The sequence below is a fragment of the Anopheles marshallii genome, chromosome 2 (genome assembly GCF_943734725.1).
Source record: "Anopheles marshallii chromosome 2, idAnoMarsDA_429_01, whole genome shotgun sequence".
NCBI classification, from domain to species: domain Eukaryota; kingdom Metazoa; phylum Arthropoda; class Insecta; order Diptera; family Culicidae; genus Anopheles; species Anopheles marshallii.
Genome location: NC_071326.1, coordinates 41,336,555 through 41,355,276, shown reverse-complemented (window position 1 = coordinate 41,355,276; position 18,722 = coordinate 41,336,555). Strand labels below are relative to the sequence as shown.

General features: G+C 48.0%; 4 protein-coding genes across 4 annotated transcripts; 1 reads left to right on the top strand and 3 right to left on the bottom strand.

Annotated features, from left to right (window-relative positions):
- Positions 1 to 458: 458 nt before the first annotated feature.
- Positions 459 to 5,060, bottom strand: LOC128719808 (intron Large complex component GCFC2). The gene is made up of 8 exons (XM_053813445.1): positions 4,739 to 5,060; positions 3,907 to 4,220; positions 2,876 to 3,125; positions 2,626 to 2,802; positions 1,839 to 2,552; positions 1,020 to 1,755; positions 616 to 939; positions 459 to 534 (listed from the first exon to the last, which is right to left on the bottom strand). Exons 1-8 carry the CDS (start codon positions 5,058 to 5,060, stop codon positions 459 to 461), a joined length of 2,913 nt encoding a protein of 970 aa, XP_053669420.1.
- A 545-nt stretch (positions 5,061 to 5,605) lies between these two features.
- Positions 5,606 to 6,900, bottom strand: LOC128707168 (dihydroorotate dehydrogenase (quinone), mitochondrial). Its single transcript, XM_053802116.1, has 2 exons — positions 6,874 to 6,900; positions 5,606 to 6,775 (listed from the first exon to the last, which is right to left on the bottom strand). Exons 1-2 carry the CDS (start codon positions 6,898 to 6,900, stop codon positions 5,606 to 5,608), a joined length of 1,197 nt encoding a protein of 398 aa, XP_053658091.1.
- Positions 6,901 to 8,601: 1,701 nt separating this feature from the next.
- LOC128708679 (zinc finger FYVE domain-containing protein 1-like) lies at positions 8,602 to 12,970 on the top strand. The gene is made up of 6 exons (XM_053803659.1): positions 8,602 to 8,649; positions 10,172 to 11,469; positions 11,595 to 11,793; positions 11,868 to 12,132; positions 12,297 to 12,464; positions 12,531 to 12,970. Exons 1-6 carry the CDS (start codon positions 8,602 to 8,604, stop codon positions 12,968 to 12,970), a joined length of 2,418 nt encoding a protein of 805 aa, XP_053659634.1.
- A 2,205-nt stretch (positions 12,971 to 15,175) lies between these two features.
- LOC128707222 (leucine-rich PPR motif-containing protein, mitochondrial) lies at positions 15,176 to 18,331 on the bottom strand. The gene has a single exon (XM_053802172.1). It carries the CDS (start codon positions 18,329 to 18,331, stop codon positions 15,176 to 15,178), a length of 3,156 nt encoding a protein of 1,051 aa, XP_053658147.1.
- Positions 18,332 to 18,722: the final 391 nt, after the last annotated feature.

Genomic DNA, 18,722 nt, shown 5'->3' with positions numbered 1-18,722 from the left:
TAGCATTGATACAGTTCTCCAAAGCAAAACCATCGGCGAACACAGGAAACAACGGTGCCACGGATATTGAAACTCGGCCCGACTCATCGGTACCCATCCATCATCTCACCTTGATCTCAATCAGATACGAACATCGTGTTCCGCAGTTCGCAGTTAATTTGCGCTGCCCTCTCCGCATTGCTGAAGGATCTACGACGTAACGTGCGGAGTGATAGTCTGCGATCTGTTACTTTCTCAACATTTTCCAAATATTTTTCGTTTTGCCGAGCCTTGATCGGATTTATTCTTGTTTTAACTGCTTGATATTACCGCATTCGTCCTTTTTTTTAAATTTATTACCGCTCATTCAAAACGATCGGGGCAACTTTATTTGCTTGCTTTTTTCTATTATATTAGAAACATTGATCGAAAATCGACTGTTTGATACCGGGGTATATGCATCCTTCTCCTTCATAACGTTAGTTCATTACCGCAGAAGGCGTTGAAACCACGTGCAAACTTGTTAGAATTTTGCGTATCTGTTCGGCTAGTTCTCTGGAAAAAAGTAAATAAAGAAAGCGTCTTTTGTAGTATGCTTTTCTTATGCATTTTACCTCGCACCAAACAACAACTTACCCATTTTGGGGAAGGGCAGGATCAAGTTGAGATTGCAAATGTTGTAGCATGTTGACAAACTGGTCCATGCTCTGCACGACGGATGCACCCGAGTTAAGCCAGACGCGTGGCAATGTGTACACAATGGTTGAAGCTTTCGCGATCGCATCCACCGGCGAGCAGACGCGCATTCCATTCAGCAGGTATCGATTCAGCAGCGAGCCGATCGCGAGCTCTTTCAGTGCTGCATCGGCCAAAATGCCTTGCCAGCTGGTGATGTTGCGCAGTAGCTTTAAACCGCTACAAAACTGGCGTTGAAAGAAGGACGACTTTGCCTCTTGCGCTCTACAAAGGGAAGACCACACATGGACGAATTATAAGTTTTGAAAATTACAGGACGTGAATCCGCAAATTCGAATACTTACTGTTTGGGAAAGATTGGAATAAACACATCGTTGTCGATCGACTGTTTTAGCTTATCGAGAATGGCTTGGAAGAGCACCCGGAGCGATTTGCACGTGATCTTTAGCGATGGATAATCGCGCACGAATCGCTTCAGTAATCGTACCAACCGGAACGTTTGCGTCGTAGACAGCGGATCCCAGTACTGTTCGACCAGTGCCGTCAGCTTTGGCAGGAATATTTTCTCCACCAGCGTCGGTATAAGGCGAACGTCTGGATCTGTTGCCAGTGACGCCTCCGTCGTGGCCGAGCAGCCATACTGAGCGACCGTGCGGTACCATTTCTCATTCTCCAGCTCCACCAAGGCATCCATCGTTAGCGGGTTCCAGCAGACGTGTTCGATCCGGATCAGTGGTGCCAAGATTTTGGGCAGGCAGAGGCTCACATAAGTGTCACTGTACGCGGGCATATCGCGCTGGCGCCACTGCTCAAACCGCTCCAGGATGCCAGCCACCTCACCGTACTCTTCCGCTGCGTCTTCAAACACCTCTCTCGTTTCCAGCTCTATCGTCTGCAGTGCGGAACGATAGCGAGCTGCTTCCATATCTGGGATTTCGTCATCACTGGACATGCCATCGAAGTGACTTTCAGCCGTTTCATTCTTTTCGCGATCCCGTCGACGGCGTGTGCGTCGTCCCTCCCGTTCAGCTGCGCGCCGTACGCGTTCCTGCTCTTCCGGACCAACGCGTTTGATCCCTTCTGCAAATGAAACAGGTTAACAAAAAAAAAGGTAATTAACAACAGAACCTACGCTCCTTGGTACTCAATATGCCAATACTTACTGTTTGCATCAGAAACTTCCTTCACCTGGTCGCGCATATCCTGCCGGCGTCGTTCAATAAGCATTCCCGAATGCTTCCCCATCAAGGTGAGTGCCTTTTGCTCGAGGGCCATCACCAATGGTACCTTTTCATTTAAGCACTCGACCAAATCCGAAACATAGCAGCGAAACTCTTGATAAAACCGGTATTTGGCCGCAGCAACAGGAGCTTTTTGTTCGCACGACAGGTGATCCATCTGGAGCAGCTTGATTTCTTGCGTAATTTGTTTGATATCTTCGTCGTGCTTTCGATTCAACTCTGCCGTCGTTCGGTGTCGTTCTGTCAGCTGTGCAAGAATCTGCTGTGGCATCCGGGGACCGGTTGGTTTAGTGTCTGATGCTTTAGTCATTCCAACACTGCTGCTGCTTGTAGTATTCGATCGCTTGCTACCACCACTGCCAGCCAGTCGGATACCACCGGACGCTGCGTAAGCTTTCTCGAGCAGGGCAGCCGTTGAAAGACCACGCAGTTCATTGGTCCCATCGCCGACACGTTGATCGTCCATCAGCAGGGCTGATTTGTTTTGGAACGTTTGACTGAAGTTGCTGCCAATTAAGTACTGCGATATTACGGACTCTTGCTGGGCCGAAACTAGCTGAGCACCGGTAACACCCTTGCGTATTTGTTGATTTTCCCATTCCTTCGTTTCCACATCGGAATCTTCCGCATCGGAATCTGCGTGATGAGGAAAAAAATTAGTATTGAGTTGAAATGTGGCTGAGGTGAATGCAAAGCCAGATTACAGTACCTTCGCGCTGTACGGCATAAAACTGTTCCCGCCGTTCTTCGCGCTCTTTGGCACCGGTTATAGCCGACATATCGATCCGATCGTCATCCTCATCCGATCCGTCACCGTCCCCGTCTTCTTGTACGGTTCGCTTTTTATTCTTTTCCTCCTTCGGTTCTTCTACGGGAATAAATTCACCTAAAATGCAGAGCAAACCAAATGAAAATTTACAAAGGCATATAAGTTTGGTAGTATACTGCCGTTTACTTACCTTGCTCGCGAGCTTTCTGGCGTCGCTTGCGAGCTGCATGAATCATGGCCGCATCCGGTATAACACCGTTCTCGAGACACATCTTAAAGTTGTCCTGCGGTTTCGCAAACCGGTGATGATGCTGCATCCGACCATCGGATTCATCCCCCTCGTTCGCTTCATCCTCCGACGACATATCGTTGCGCCCGGCGCACAGGGCTGCCCGGCCGTTCAGAATCATATTCTCAGGGTCCGACTTTTTGACCACCAGCTGCGCCCAATCCGTGTCGAAGATTGAATGCGGTTTCATGGGAAGCAAGGGCCATGTATGCAAAATAAATGCAGAAAGACAAGTATTAGCGCAAATCTTACAATGGACATCGTTTTGCGCTGATTCTGACACAGTGGAGAAGAAATGCGCGGCGCAGAGGATTAGAGGGACGAAAAAGCGGTGCAAATTATCCTTTCGACTGCTTGCAGATGCGTTTTGCATTTTGCTCTTCTTTCTGTGATCCTCGAAATCAAGCATCAACCATCGCGATCGGTTGGTTGAGGATTGAGCATGGAACTATGGTTTGATGCGCCATGGTGCATTTGATAGGGAAAGGTAATTGGGTACAATATAATACACAGAGAAACGATATGTACGGCCCATTCGGTACACTGCTCATTGAACGATCATTCGCCAATACCCGACATCGATTAATACATATGATTGCGATTTTAAAATCCTCAATTTCTAAGCAAATCAACTATCGTTCACCAATCAAAACTAACTCGACGATTTCTGAATAACGTGGCCTTCTCCCAAGAGCTTACAATTGGCATTGAAGCAAGGACAAGGGACGCACTGCCGTCTGTGTAAAGATCAACATAAAGTTTTTGGGCGAAAAGAACCAATACGAAACATTGCTTGTTCTCGCTTGACCTTCTTCATCATCTTCTATGTTTCGATCGCGGGTTTTTGTGATGTTTTTGGACAAAGTAAATGTAGTTTAAATACAACTTAAAGGAAAAAAGAGTAGTAGAAAATTGAATAATAATAACCTTACCACAAAGTCGTCTGTGCGTATTTCTGTTTGGATATTAGAGCTAGAATTTTCACACTTTTCTCTTTTTATCTTATCATTACTGTCGTTGCCGTACGACCCCGTGCCTGAAGGCGGTGATGATGACGAAAGGTACTGCTGCTTGCGGGAGGCATTCGGTTTGCTGCCCTGCTCCACGCCATATCCGGTCTGGGCCGTGGTCGACTGTGTGCCATTGCTCTTCTCCATGTGTCGTTTCCGGCGCCGTTCCTTGTCGAGTGTTTTCATCACCTTCTTGCTGTGGGAGGACTTTTTCACTTGGAAAACTTCGCCCTCCTCTGCACAGAATAGGGAACGGGTTAACGGGACGATGACCCAAACGCGATGGGAATTGGAAATAAAGAGAAAGAAGAAGAAGAAAAGAAAAACGAACGGGAAAAGGTGCCATTAAATGAGTTCCTGTGTAGACACGATGATGGGTAGCGCGCTGGACGGTACGATGGTCGTGCACAAAAGGGGAAAGGGGGGAGATTTTCCCTACAGCGAGTAACGTTTCGCGTCACGGTCACTGTACAACGAGGCACATGGGGGATGCACTGAATAATTTCGATTTCTTCGTTTAACCCTATAAGGCCGGACGAATCCCACATTCCGTCAGTGTGCGTTTTAGCAATCTTCTCCGGGCACTGTGCAATTAGCCAGAAATGCTTTTCTTTTCTTCTGCAATTGAATTTGCGGTCGTCGACTAGCGATCACTTTGCCACATGACGACGATGGTCATGTTGCGTTTTTTCTCGCTTCGTGTACTTTTTCTGTTTTCTTATGTTCAAGAGCTAAAATAGATGTTTTTTGTTACCTTCGTCGTCGAAACTAAGCAAAGAGGGTTTGGTGCTCGGAATCGCTTTCAACGAGCCCTTAGAGGAAGATTCCGCACGGTGTTCTTTTCGCTTGCGGTGTTCGGACCCGGTCGGTATAACCGCTACCGCCGGACCTTCCGGCGTGGGATCGGTATCCATCGGTACAGGTCGATTGGTGTCACTCCCATTATCACTTCCATTGCTGACGCTGTGTGGGCCGGAGTCCTTGAAGGATGCATTGTGGTTCTCTTCATCCTCATCATCGTACCCGCTGAAAACGCGCCGTTGGATAGGTTTTTTTGGTTTCCGGAAAAGCGACATCGCTCATTTGCCCGTTCCTGCTACTGCCGTACTGTGACCCCGTGTGTGCGTGTGTATGTGTGTTGTTATTGTGCCCGCTGTGTTTGATTCGTTTAATAGCTGCTACTGTTGCTATATGACATCACTTTCGGGTTTCACACAACGCAAAGGAAAGCTTCTGATGCAAAATACACTTTTCACTAGATTTAATGGACAAATAAGTAGGAAAAATGGATCAAAACACGCCAGACGGAAAAGCGCTATCGCTCCGCATCGAGAGAAAATTTTCCTTTGCTTTTTTCATTTTACTTTTGACATATGTACTTTGACGCATTGCCGAGGGGATGAGCAGGACAGGAGAATCAACGCCCGCGTGTGACAGAGATGTCAGTTTCCGCGATAGGTTGAGTGTGTATAGTCCGCAGTTCGGAGCTTCATGTTCCCGGTGAAAATTAAATAAAATGCGCTTGCGAAAAAAAAACACCGGTAAATTTCGCAACTATATAAAACAAATATATATTTCGACTCACTTTTTAGCTTAATATTATTCCTGAGGAGCATCACATTCATGACAAATATTTGTCCACCCCCTTACCGACAGCATCCTGCACGTTGGCGTACCCGTTCGCTTCCAGCATGCGTTCCAATTCGCGTTTAATTTTCGGCACTACCGGCGGCCCGTGGAAAATGAAGGACGTGTACAACTGCACCGCACTGGCACCGGCTTCAATTTTTTCAAACGCATCCTCACCCGTAAAAATGCCACCCACGCCTATGATCGGTATCTTTCCCTCTGTCAGCTTGTACACCTTGGCGATCATCGCAGTCGAACGGTGCTTCAATGGTGGTCCACTCAAACCACCGAGCTGCCCGGCATTATTGCTTCTCAGCGTAGATGGTCGGTCAATGGTTGTGTTTGAAACGATCAGTCCATCCACTGCGCAGGCCTTGGCCTTAATAACGTCCACTATCTCACGCAGATCTTCCTCCGAAAGGTCCGGGGCGAGCTTAAGCAGTATCGGTCTTTGCTCATGGGCCGGCAGTGTTGCACGTGCCTTAAGCACCTCTGTTAGCAACGTTTGTAGCGTGCTTTTGCTCTGCAAACTGCGCAATCCGGGCGTATTCGGGCTGCTCACATTGATCACCAGATAGTCAGCCAAACTGCCGAAGCGCTTCACACCCTGCACGTAGTCTGTGACCGCATCAAGGGACAGTTTGTTTTTGCCCAAATTTATACCAAGCGTTACTCTTTGCTCGGGATGTTCCTGTTCGCGAGATTGTCGTAAACGATCGTATACCACGTCGTGCCCTTCACTGTTGAACCCGTACCGGTTAACGATGGCTTTGTCCTCGTTCAGGCGAAAGATGCGTGGCCTTGCATTGCCCGGTTGTGGTTCAGGAGTAACCGATCCGATCTCTACAAAACCGAAACCGATCAGCTGCAAGCCCTGGACCGCTTCGCCGTGCTTGTCAAAACCGGCCGCTATACCGATCGGATTGCTGAACGTCATACCGAGTAAATGTGTCCGCAGCCGTTCCGTGTCTTGGTGCGCGGGGCGGAACAATTTTAACCTGACGCCGAGAACCGCTAGATCGTGTGCCGTTTCCGGCGGTATGAGCCGGACGATTGGCATGAACACGTTGTTGTAGAACTTCTCATCTCCCCGCCACACGCTGTACGCGCTAAATACGCCAGCACCCAACCCGGTTACCTTAAGCAAAGAGCGGATTTTGTTCTACAAAACAGCAATAAATGAAATTATCAATATAAGGCTTATCAGTGATCAGCGGGGCTCCCAGCAGTATCGGCGAGCCAAGGAATCTTTTCGTTTACCGGTGTTCTAACGCGGCAGGCAGACATGGTTGGTGATTTTTAAAATTGAAACACAAATCAGTCTCGAGACTTGTGGAGTCAAAAGTATCACTTAATTTAAGCAATCTTCCACCGAATATATTACCGAACCGGATGATAGTTTTTTTACTTTTGGATTATTATTTGTGGCTGAGAAAGCGAAAGTTTCCACGGTGTGCGTGCGAGGAAATGTGCGGTTGTTTATGTTTTGGTATAGGAGCGCGCTGCCAAAGATGCTATAAAACTCAAGCTGTAGGTTTATAGCTGACTAGCTAAAGAGTCGACAGCGTGCAAACGTGGAAAACCAGCGAATTTGGGAAGTTGGTTCAAAAGTTGTGATTTTATGTTCGTAAAATTGTAATGCACCCGTATTTGTAAAACATGAGCAATACAATTGTTAGAATCAACCGATAACTCGACATATTATTGCTGTTATTTGACAAAAAACGAACGTCGGCAAACGTTCTTTGTTATTTACAACCCACCACACCAACACTACCAAAGCGAAGTGTCAGTAGGGAGTTAAAGCAAAAAAGTCGCAGAAGCAGTGCGTGTGAATCAGCGAAGAAAAACAGAAGCTCCGAAAATCGTGAAAATAACCTGCTTATCATCGCTGATACGCTGCCGCACAGCACGACGCGTATTTGCCACCTTGTGGCGCAGTGCTTTTCAGAAGCAGTGACTGAAAATCTTACTATTGCTGCACAGGAAGAGCCTGCCTTCTTGCGAGCCCAATCTCGGCGGGCAGTGCTTCGTACGCTAGCAATTGTGAATGTTTTGTGTTCTTGGAAGTGTTGTTTAGAAAGTGAATTGATTAGCAGTGTGTTTTTAATGTGTTAATTCGACGAACGTCATCCTGCGGACGATCGTCTGTGCGTGTGTATGTACGGTATTCGTTGAGAATCGTATTTATTTTCCACAATTTTGTTCCTCTTCCACCTCTTCTGCAACGAAGAGGTGCGTTCTTTGTTTACAAAATTGCCAGCATCCCATCGGGGTAAGCCCTCGCCAACTGCTTCGAATTTGTCATCAGAAAAGCAGGAAAAAAGATTCGTTCCATCATCTCTGTGTAGCTGTATGCACCTGTGTGGATAACATTGAACGAGAGCTCGTTAACCGGAAGCAATGTGAAGGATTTCCGTTTGAACTGTTGCGTAGTAGAAATATCAAACCCCCTTCCTTTTCACACCCTGGGCCACAATCCCACACACACACACACACGCACGGAGGCGGAACTCTGTTACTCTTTTTGGCACGCTGTCCATCTAATACGTGTGCGCGCGCTCTCTATCGCTCGGGTGTGAGAGCTCAAAAGAGCAGAACGAGCAGCAGGAGCAGCCTCTTGACCAGCCAAGGTCACGAAGCGTCACACTCCGCGGATAGGCAGAGAAGGCTGGCCGAACCCTTTGCATGTTTACGTTCACACGACTTGCTGTGTCGGATGGAAGAGAGGAAGCCCTCTGGTTACCAGTAAAGAGTGTGTGCTTTTGTCGCTGAAATAAACCCCCTTGTCGATAAGCGTGTAACGAAGGCTCTATCAAGGCCACAGCAGCCACAAACCACTGGTGAGCGGTTCCTGGCTGTACAATCATCCAGTGGAGAAAGTGGCTACACGGGCCAACCGGACCTAATTACACTGCCTTTCTTCGCTCCGTACATCGTTGATGGTTTGAAAACTGGAGACATCTTACGAACGACAGCGCAACAACCATGATGCAAGCGGAGGACACCGAAAGTCTTTCGTGGATCAGCGATAAGGTAACCACAAGCAATGGGAACACACATTTTGATAAAGGTTTTTCGATATTTCACAGGCGAAACAGTTTCTTCAAATGCGTCTTGGCCTACTTAGAGTGCCTAACTTCACCACCATGCCACCGTGTGTGTGTGGGAAGCGAACGGAGTGGGTGTGCGTGGATGTAGCCCTTCGTCAGACGTTGGGGCAAATGTTTTGTTTACATTTTGTGGGATGCGTTGATGGCACACGGTTAAAGTTGCTGGCTTTAGAACGCGATGCGAACATTGCGCTTGACCACACACGATAAAGAAACCACCATAACACGAAGAAAAGCGACCGCACCAAAAACAGCTTTGTTACGGCTTGTGTGTTGTGGAAGAGCGTTGCGTATCGTACGCACGCATCAAAAAGCCGTCCACATTCCCTTCTCTGACCACGGCACAGCTCTGCTACAGTGAATGTTCAAGGACTTTCGACCGACCGGTGGAGTGGCGACGATCGTCGTGTGCCGATTAGCCATTACCAGGTGGTGGAATTAATATTCTACGCATGACATTGATCCTCAACTTTGGTTCTAAAAGACGTCTTGCCTGCGTTATGCAAAAGGCACGACCCGGCCGCCACAGCGTTTCCGTTGAACGCAATCAAATGAACAAGCAGACCGCACGAATCGATCGTTTAAATAAGTAATCAAATTCATAAATCGTTCGAGGTGGTTTTTTCCTGATCATGCAAAAAATCACCACCATGTTGTTGCAATGAACAACAATTGCTACCAACATCGACCTACTTATATGAAAAGGTTTGGAAAGATTAGATGAAGCAAAAGTGTGTAAACAAAACGAGCTGCCATAATTCTGCTACATGGGCAACTTAGCTGCGATAGCAAATTCTATTATGGAAAAACATATTCCAGCACTAATAAGCTGCTGTGCCGGAAGGGATGATCGTATTACACTGATTTGGCCCTAGTCGATTAATGCATCCGGTCGTGTGAATCGTGGTGCATCGGAATTAAATGGGGTTAAACGAACGAGCGCCAATTGTTTGGTGCAACAAATTTTTACCGCGTTTCACGTTATCGCGCAACCGAACCTTACGCGATCTGTGTTTGCTGCGCAATCTGGTGGCCTATCGATCCCACGAAGAGTATTGAGTGGTAATCGTTTCCATTGCTTTCTACATCGCGGGCACGTCAAGTCCGCGCGTCACATCGTACGATGGTTGAGGAGACTGACTGTAACGGAAAGGACGGTATTGATAAGAATAGCCCGAAAGATTTAAATACCACCATAGCAGCGTCGTCGGGATGCAAATGTTGATGACGCAGGAGATTTATGGTGATTGTGTACGATTAGTGCGATGAGCATTTGTGTTGAGTTCATTAGAAACGGTGGGCTCGTTCAAGATGGTAGGAAACCGAATAGGAAATAACACCCAATAGGGTGTTGCGTTAATAATGTTCTACTATAATTTAGAGATGTTTGAAGTAAAATCCGCAAGGGAATTAATGTTTTTCATCTTCTTTGTTCTTCCTTTTAGCCACCAACGACCGATGGAACGCTCGCAACACAGCCACCGGATGTGGTATCCGGTCCATTTACATCACTTCCACTCGATATGACCGATACCGACGATATAGACGATCGACGATCACCGGCAATGAATGGTCCCACCGGTACTGGCAGCAAGAAGGAACGTAGCTTCCTGCTGATGGACGAACAGGAACGGATATGTGTCCGGTCGGCCGAACAGTTTTGCAAGCGGCTATCCGTATCACCCGATGCGAAGCTAAAAGTCGTCTCCATTTTTGGTAACACGGGCGATGGGAAATCGCACACGATGAATCACGCACTGTTCGGTGGTCGCGATGTGTTTAAAACCTCCTCGGAACAGGCCTCCTGCACGATGGGCATCTGGGCCGCTTATCAACGACAGAAGAACGTGCTCGCGCTCGATACCGAAGGTTTGCTCGGTGAGACGGTGAATGAAAACCGACAGATGCGCATGTTGCTCAAAGTGTTGGCCATATCGGACATTATCATCTATCGCACGCGGGCCGAACGTTTGCGCACGGATATGTATAAATTTCTCGGCACAGCTTCAAAAGCTTTCACGAAGTACTTTTCCGGCGCACTGCAAGCACTCGATTTGCCCGGCCCACCACAAGCCCTGGGACCGGCGGTAATTATCTTTCACGAAACGCACAACACGGAGGTATTGAAGGAGGATGACGATGGTAAAAAGGAGGAAGATATTCTGCGCGAGCGGTTTGCCAAACTGCGGCTGGAGCTGAGTGCGTTCAGCTCGCTACGGTACGTTGGCGTCCGGACGTCCAAACCACCGACCAACTATGAGCTGCTGCGCATGGTCTGGGAGAAGGAGATCCGCAACACGGCGGTCCGTTCGCCCCGCTTGCCACGGGTCGTGTTCGAGGCACTGATGGCACTGAACAATAAGTTCAACGGTGACCTTAGCCCGCTCCCGTTCAATGCCTTCCCGGAGCAGTACTTTACCTGTACGACCTACTGTAAGTCGTGCGATGCCCGCTGCCAGCTGTCGATGGGCCATCTCGAGCTGAAGGAGGATCATCGTTGCGGCACCAGTTGCAAGTATCAGCATCAGCACGAGAACAAGGTGTACCTGTGCAATCGGTGCTACGTGAACGGTCGCCAGGTGGTGGTCAGTATTCAGACACAAAAGTCAACCGATTCGTCCTGGATGGGATTGGCACTGTACGCGTGGAGCGGGTCCGTTATCGAGTGTCCACATTGCGGGGAAATTTATCGTTCGCGTCAACACTGGTACGGCAACAAATCACCTGAGCAGAATGCAGTACGGTACGCAATCGGTTTCGTGATCGTGGTGGCGCTTGTGCTATCTGCCGATAGATGGCGCTAGAGTCGTAAAAGAGGTTTTGTAATGGTTTTTTTTTGTTTTTGTTTGTTTGTTTGCGGGATTTCAGGACGGAAATTGTACATGTTTGGAACGATGGCGGTCTACAGCTCCATGGACCAACACACTCTGCCCAGCTCGTTCTGGACGGTGTGGCTTACATTACGGATGCTATGGCAAGCGTTGGCTCACAACCAACGAAGCTCGTCAAATCGTGGGTAACGGACAAAATTCGACCTGCTTACTGGCGGCCGGATAGTGAAATCATTGTAAGTAGCTGTCGCGTGATAGAAATAAGGCAGGAGAACATATCTAGATTCTTGTTTTTTCGGAAAATTGATAGCATTGCAAAGGATGCATCAGTAACTTTGAGCGGCTCGGTTTAAAGAAGCATCACTGCCGCAGCTGTGGGGAAGGATTTTGTAACCATTGCTCCAAGCATGAGATGCCTGTGCCTAGTCGTGGCTGGAACTATCCGGTCCGGGTATGCAACAGTTGCTGGAATGATGGACGAAACGGTGGCACATTGGGTGTGGATGGCGCACCAGCTGTAAATGGAATCGCATCGAACGGGAACCACCAACAAGAGCAACCACACCGGAATTCAGGTATGTGTGGGACGGCTTTAGTGTTCTCCATTTCAGTTTGCCAATGCGCCTTTCAAAATTCGCTGTCTCTCTGCTGCCCTATTTCCGTTTACTTCTCGATCCGCTGTGCTGTGACGTGATGATGATGATGTCTTCACCCATCTGTTCGTCCCGTCCGCGCACAGATCGTGTAATTGATGAGCAAGACCTTACTGATGATGCTGACCTCCTCGTGACGTCTTCTTCTGCAGGCAATGGTATTGATGAAGCGAACAACGTACTAGTACGGCGGTACGGTGAAGCCGTTATCAACACGATCAGCAACATTGGTGCCGTTCTGGAGTATCCGAAAGGTAAGAACACCAATCGAGTGAAGCTTTTTTCAATCCCGCTCAAACACTTCTGTTTCCTATCAATAGACTTTATCAAGGAATCCGCCCGTCCTTCGTACTGGGTACCGGATGCCGAGGCACCGAACTGCTATATCTGCGAGCTTGAGTTTGGCTCTCCGGAAGAATTGAACACAATTGCAGCTCTTGGTAAGGCGGCAGCACCACTATCATCCGCGGGATCGACACCGTCTGCATCGCCGGCAAAACGGGCCGAGAATGGAAGCGACACCCGTCCGCCTGGTGGAGTAACGCGAGCTGCACAGAGCACTAAGGCTGCCGGTGTTGGCGTTTCAGCATCACAGCGATCTGGTTCGTCATACCGAACCGTCGATCGGCGAAGGCATCACTGTCGGGCGTGTGGGAATCCGGTATGCGCCGGCTGCTCACAGAACCGTCGTCCCGTACCGAAACGGGGCTGGCTGAGCGATGTGCGCGTCTGCAATAGTTGCTACACGGCAGAAGACTAAAACCCGAGTTCCTTCCTTCTTCCACAGCTGATCCACCTGTGCATGGTTAGCAAATTAGTGAAGGTAGCTGGATTTGCTTTTTTTTGTTAAATCCTTTGCATGTGTGGTACGTCGTTCATATATTCCATTCACGAGCTTTTCCCTTCAACAGAAGCGAATACTCATGTTCCGCCTTTCTTCCCAGTTTGCATTCCCATGCGCAATGCGTGGAAGTGTTTAGCCAAAAATACAACCGAACGATTGGACCGTACGCACCTAGAATTTGGCGCAGCACGGGCTTAACAAGCCGGCTGTGTCAAACCACCAAAAATGTGATGATATTTACTCCCTCTTTTTATGATATCCCCTTTATTAGCGTTTAGAATCGGAACTGCTGATAGGTTTTTTTTTTATTGAAATCAGTTCGGTTACGAGGCGTGACTTTGGTGTGAAACCGATAAAGACTAGTATTTTGTTTATGGACTATGTAAGTGAAATAGTATACAGCCTAGCTTTAAAACGTTCTTTTGATTTTGATCCATTAGATGCGTGTTTTTTTTTCTGTTACTCAATTCGTATGAAAATTGTACTGTATTAGTGCGTTTCGAACGAAGCGTCTCGTTGAATGCACACTTTTGCATGTACTGGAATGTCGCCATGTCGTCTGTAGGGGAAACCTGAAATGGTTTTAAAAATCTACACGCACGGTGGAAGTCGTGCGAGAATCAAATTGAAGCAAGACACCCCAACCATAAATGGTGTCCGTGAAAATGGACATTTGAAATTGGTTATGCTGCCATCAGATCTTTATATACCAGAGGTATCGCAATGTATCGCATCCTCCCCTGAATTGAATTTATCACCAAACTCTGTACCATTCGTGTTCTGAGCACGGGCAATGGAAGGATGACACGGCTACGGATAGAACCTATCGTGTGTCGTGTTATTGCAAAAAAAAAGAAAAACAAGAATAAGCACACAGTGTAAACATAGTTTATGTGCGATGTTTCGTAGTTAAAGTAATTATTGAACTCTATCCAACAACAGAGCTCCTGTCGCTAGTGGCATCTTACCTATGTATGGACACGTCAAAGCATATACATAAAGATACAAGTATATATATTTCGATAATTCTTCAGAAGAACTCTTCGAATGGCACAGGTTTAGTAGAAACGTTTTGTACATGTTTCTCTTTGTAAGTTTGAAAGAAAGCCGGCGCTAGATTAAGATCGCTATTGAAGATAAATTCATTGCAGTTCCACAATAACCAGGGGACAGCAAGTGTAAATAATGGGTAAAATCCAAAAATGTGTACGCAAAGTGTAAAGAAGCATGAGCTTTATTGCAATCAAATAACCTTCCGTGCAGGATCGGCCTATATGGAAACGACGATCGAAATTCTCAACGATTGGGTAAGAACAAATGAATAGGACGAATTTGATGGGAGCATCGCTAGTGGTAATTCAACATTGTTTACCGTGTATCTCAGCCCAATTCAAAACTGTCCCCATGAATATCAACACCATCTTTTGCAGTGTTAACATGTTCACATCGATATTGACGTCATCGACATTCATGCCGGCAGTTATGAGTTGGGTTGAGAAACACTGTATTAAATATTTATCCTAACGTACCTGCGGAGAGGTATTTAAGAGTTTCCATTCCTTTTTTGGTTTCAATTCCGCCTGGTTCAAGCCAATGTTTATTTCATTATCAAAAGAAGATCTTAATCTTGATCACGATCGTATGGAAACGATGGCTGCCGTCCATGGTGGATTTCATCTTGAGCTTCTCCAAAGTAAAGATTGCAGTTTTCCCCGCGGGGGTAAAATACAAACTATTAACACGTGTGGCAAACGTTGAACTGTTTGATGCGATAGATCCACGATTGATACAATCGATCGCCACCGTCGGGTTGGTCTAAAAATAGCACCAAACATGATTGAAGCCACCTCCCATTCGCGTGCAAGACGACATATGCAATTAGTGCATTAAAATGAATACAATCTCATGCGTCACATGTGTCTATTTAAAGAAATGGCTAACTTTTTGTTTTATTTCGAAACATTGTTCCTTGTAAATCACTTATCCTAGAAAGATGCACTTTATTTTATGACTATCTTTGCTACGTTTAGTTCATTTGGGTATGCCCATGGCGAAGGAACACACGATCTCTCTACTATGTACATGTTGCGTTTTTCTATGTTGGTCTGCTGAACGATCGCCTCACTTTAGGTACATCTGTAATCCAACTGGTACTTCGAAATTGTTTGCCTCCAGCAGATCGGATAGCTTGCGGGCGAATTCGGTCGTAACCTTCAGCTCGTCCCCTTCGTCCAGCAATCGCTGGAACAGCTGTACTGCCGCCTCGCAGTTATTCTCCCGCACGTAATGCCCTAACGCAAGCAGCAGAAAGTCGGACTCACGCACATTGGCCAGCCCTTTGCTGCATTTGGCTAGCCGTAGCACGGGTTCAAGCTTGCCACTTCCAACGAGGAACTCACACTGCGTCAGAATGTACTCGTGGTTGATGCGTACCTCCGGGTTGATAAGCATGCGACGTAGCTGGGCCTCGGTACCGGCCACCGCCAGTGCTACTATCAGTGTGTTGTTCGTGTTAACCGGTCCGTGAATTTGTGACACGATTTCGATCGTTTCGCTCAGGAGCGTTTTAGCCTCGGCTGGTGCGATGTCCGCATTATCCTGACCGTTCGTAAGCTCCACAAGCATCGTAATGATTTCCAGCTGCAAAGGTGTGCGACGTTTCTCCTTCGCGATGCGTTGAAACTCTCCTATCGCGGTACGTTTGTCACCGGCGAGCAGATATTCACGTAGCACCGGGCCTAGCAATGTGTTATCGTAATTACAGTACCCAAGTTCGACGAGAAAATCAAGCAACTGTTGGGTGGTGTTGTTGGGTGCAGTCACCTTCCGACCGGATGTCGCAGCCCATTGCGCAGTGCTGGTGAGCAAATTCCACACATTTTTACTGGTCGATCCATCGTCCGCACCACGCAGTTTGCCACCAGTTGTGGCGCGTTCGCGAAGAATCTTTCGAGCACCGTCGAGCTGTCCGCGTTCTACCAGTAGCGCAGCGTAATCGATGATCTTATGCTCATCCACGATAAAGCCGGGAAATTGTTTTCTCAAGTGTTCCAGCGTACGGCCGGCCTGTTCCGGATTGCCTACCTTCGTATACAGTTCGATGATCGACGCCAGCATGCCGGAGCTTTGGTCCACCTTGGCTTGATCGCACTTTTGCTTTAGCTCGAGCGCTCGCTTGTATCGTCCTTCGCGTACGCTCAGCTGCAGCAGTCTCCTTAGCACGCCGCGAGTGTTTAACTTTTTCTGTTCCAGTTCTACCAAATGGCATTCCAGCTCGTCGTAGTTCATGTCCCGCGGATGTACACCGATCGTATCGAACAGTTCCTTCGAGAGGATCGTCAACTGATCGTCGGTAACCTTTTTGAGCAACGTATCGATGGGTTCCCCCGCACCGGTAGCAGCTTTCTGTTCTCGTCCGAAATGATTCTTCAGCACACCGGCGGCCATTCGTGAGATCTTGATCTCGAACCGGTCGTATTCGCTAAGTAACGCGCGCAAACTGTTTGCATCGTGTTTGCTTTTCTTGTTGCTGATTAACTCCAGCAGCAACTGGCCACCCAGATCGTGTCGTTCGTCTGACGATCGGTCCTTGATGGCACAGATAACTTCGCACAGTTTCCGCTGATGGGCGCTGGACCGATTCACGTTCGCCTGGAGTAGCAATGGCCACAGTAACGTTTCCGTGTCGAGCTTGGTCGGATAACGACGTGCGATAGCGAGCACATCATCGAAGCGGTTCTGATAGAGCAGGTGGGAAATATACGGCGTCATCAGAACACCCATCCGTACACCACAATCTTCTAGAATTTTCAATGCCGTCCGGGAATCCTTCAGGGTAAGCGTAAGCTTCGGTAGAACGTACTGTGTGAGAGTTTCTTGATCGGGCTCTACCTTAAGCTTCTTCATCGTTTGCAGAACCGACAGTACACCGACCTCTCCGTCCACTTTCGAGCGCTGTTGAAACAGTGGCCAAAAGTAGTGTGGACGAAGATCTTCGAATGGTGCGAGTGCCGCTAGCAGCCGGGAAAAGTAAGGATGAGCAGCTTTAGCAGCACACTCACAAGCAACGTGATACGCACGAGCATTCCGTTCGGTTTTAATAAGCATGGCAAGGAATTTTTTTATCCTCTCGAGCGGAACATCATTGCGGAGCATCTCCACCATGAGGAAGGATGCGTAACTGTCGACGTTTTCGTTGGCACGAAACTGTGGCGCTGGGAGTTCCTCGAGCAGTGCCATCATTCCATCGAAATGGCCGGATCGAATCAACCCGCTAAGCACGTTCCGGAGCACCGGATGTATTCGACCGTCCGTAGTTATCTCCTCTGGAAGCAGTTTAAATAGGGCGCGTACCAATTCTGGTTGAATTTTCCCACCCAATGCAAGCGACAGCAGCTCAAGGATGTGTTTTTCCTCCAATTGGGATCCTTTTTCACGTACCATTTTATTCACCCGCTCGGTCATACCGTCCTCCAGGAAGGCAATCATAAGCTCGCCGTAAGTTTGCCCATTAGCGGACACATTGCTAGCGCTCATCGTTTCCAGCACCATCTGGACACCGTCCAGATCTCCGGCACGTCCATAGCCACGGATCATTAGGTTGATCACATCGACCGTGAGTGGAATATTACGCTCCTTCATCATCTCACCGACGAGTTTCATTTCAGCGATATCTCCTTTCTCAGCCAGCACACCCATCAGTCCCCGGTACAGCTCGGCATCCTTCTCAATGCCTTCGCCTATCCCTGCGAGAAACGCCGGTACATCCGTGATGGAACGCTCATTTTCCCGGTACACCTGTAGCAACACCTTCCAGTGTTTCTGTTGCGGTTCACCCAAATAGAACCAAAACTGTTCGAACACCTTCATACGGGTTTCAAGCGTTTCGGCACACAGTAGCGATCCACAGCACTGCAGCAAAAAGTCATACGCATCCGCGGGAATTTCAAACGGTTTCGCGAGCAGTTGATTCAGCTTCTCCAACTGTACACGCCGGTAAACGGTCGCATCGGACCGCAGCACTTCCACCAGGCGAGCACTGTCCGGTTGCACTGTCTTCTTCCCGGATGAAGCTTCCCGAGCTTGCGTTGAGGACGGTTCTTGCTGCTTAGCGGATGGAATCGTCTGGCAGTGGCGTACCGATTGTGAGAGCAGCCTAGTAAGCGGTATGGATGGTTGCTGCAGAACGACAGTATAGCACGAACCGGAAACACACTGTACCGCAGCACGACGACACAACCGCTGCTGTCTGATGAGCGCCACTCGGAGGTGATTCATTTCTACGGAAAATGCTATCTAACAACGCCGTACCGTTTGCAGCGAAACGAGTCTAGTGATTACATGAGCGAAAACGTCGGTCGGGGGTTTGTTTTGAAAAAGTGCCCACACGGATCGCGTTTGACAGCTTGAAACGTCAGTGTCAGCTGCCGGGCGACGGACTTTAGGTGCAGGTGTGTGCGTGAGATGATGCGTCCCGGTCATTTCTCGCAGAGCACGTGGTGATGTAAACAAACCGATTGTATTGTGAAAAAGGGTTTGTGTACTTTTTGCTGATTTGTGTGCAAACTGTGAGTAGAATATTTTTTTATTTGCTGAACTTGTGCAGCCGCGGTAACACAAAACGAGTATCTATAGGAAGTACCTTTAATAATGACAAATAAAATATTCA

Coding starts and splice junctions, on each gene's coding strand:
- LOC128707168 (XM_053802116.1), bottom strand. CDS start 6,900: ATGTCTGCCTGCCGCGTTAGAACACCG. Junction 6,776..6,873: donor CCTGCCGCGTTAGAACACCG/GTAAACGAAAAG, acceptor GCTGTTTTGTAG/AACAAAATCCGCTCTTTGCT.
- LOC128708679 (XM_053803659.1), top strand. CDS start 8,602: ATGATGCAAGCGGAGGACACCGAAAGTCTTTCGTGGATCAGCGATAAG. Junction 11,470..11,594: donor CCTGAGCAGAATGCAGTACG/GTACGCAATCGG, acceptor GCGGGATTTCAG/GACGGAAATTGTACATGTTT. Junction 12,133..12,296: donor GCAACCACACCGGAATTCAG/GTATGTGTGGGA, acceptor GTCCGCGCACAG/ATCGTGTAATTGATGAGCAA.
- LOC128707222 (XM_053802172.1), bottom strand. CDS start 18,331: ATGAATCACCTCCGAGTGGCGCTCATCAGACAGCAGCGGTTGTGTCGT.
- LOC128719808 (XM_053813445.1), bottom strand. CDS start 5,060: ATGTCGCTTTTCCGGAAACCAAAAAAACCTATCCAACGGCGCGTTTTC. Junction 4,221..4,738: donor GCTTAGTTTCGACGACGAAG/GTAACAAAAAAC, acceptor TATTCTGTGCAG/AGGAGGGCGAAGTTTTCCAA. Junction 2,553..2,625: donor TTATGCCGTACAGCGCGAAG/GTACTGTAATCT, acceptor CTCATCACGCAG/ATTCCGATGCGGAAGATTCC.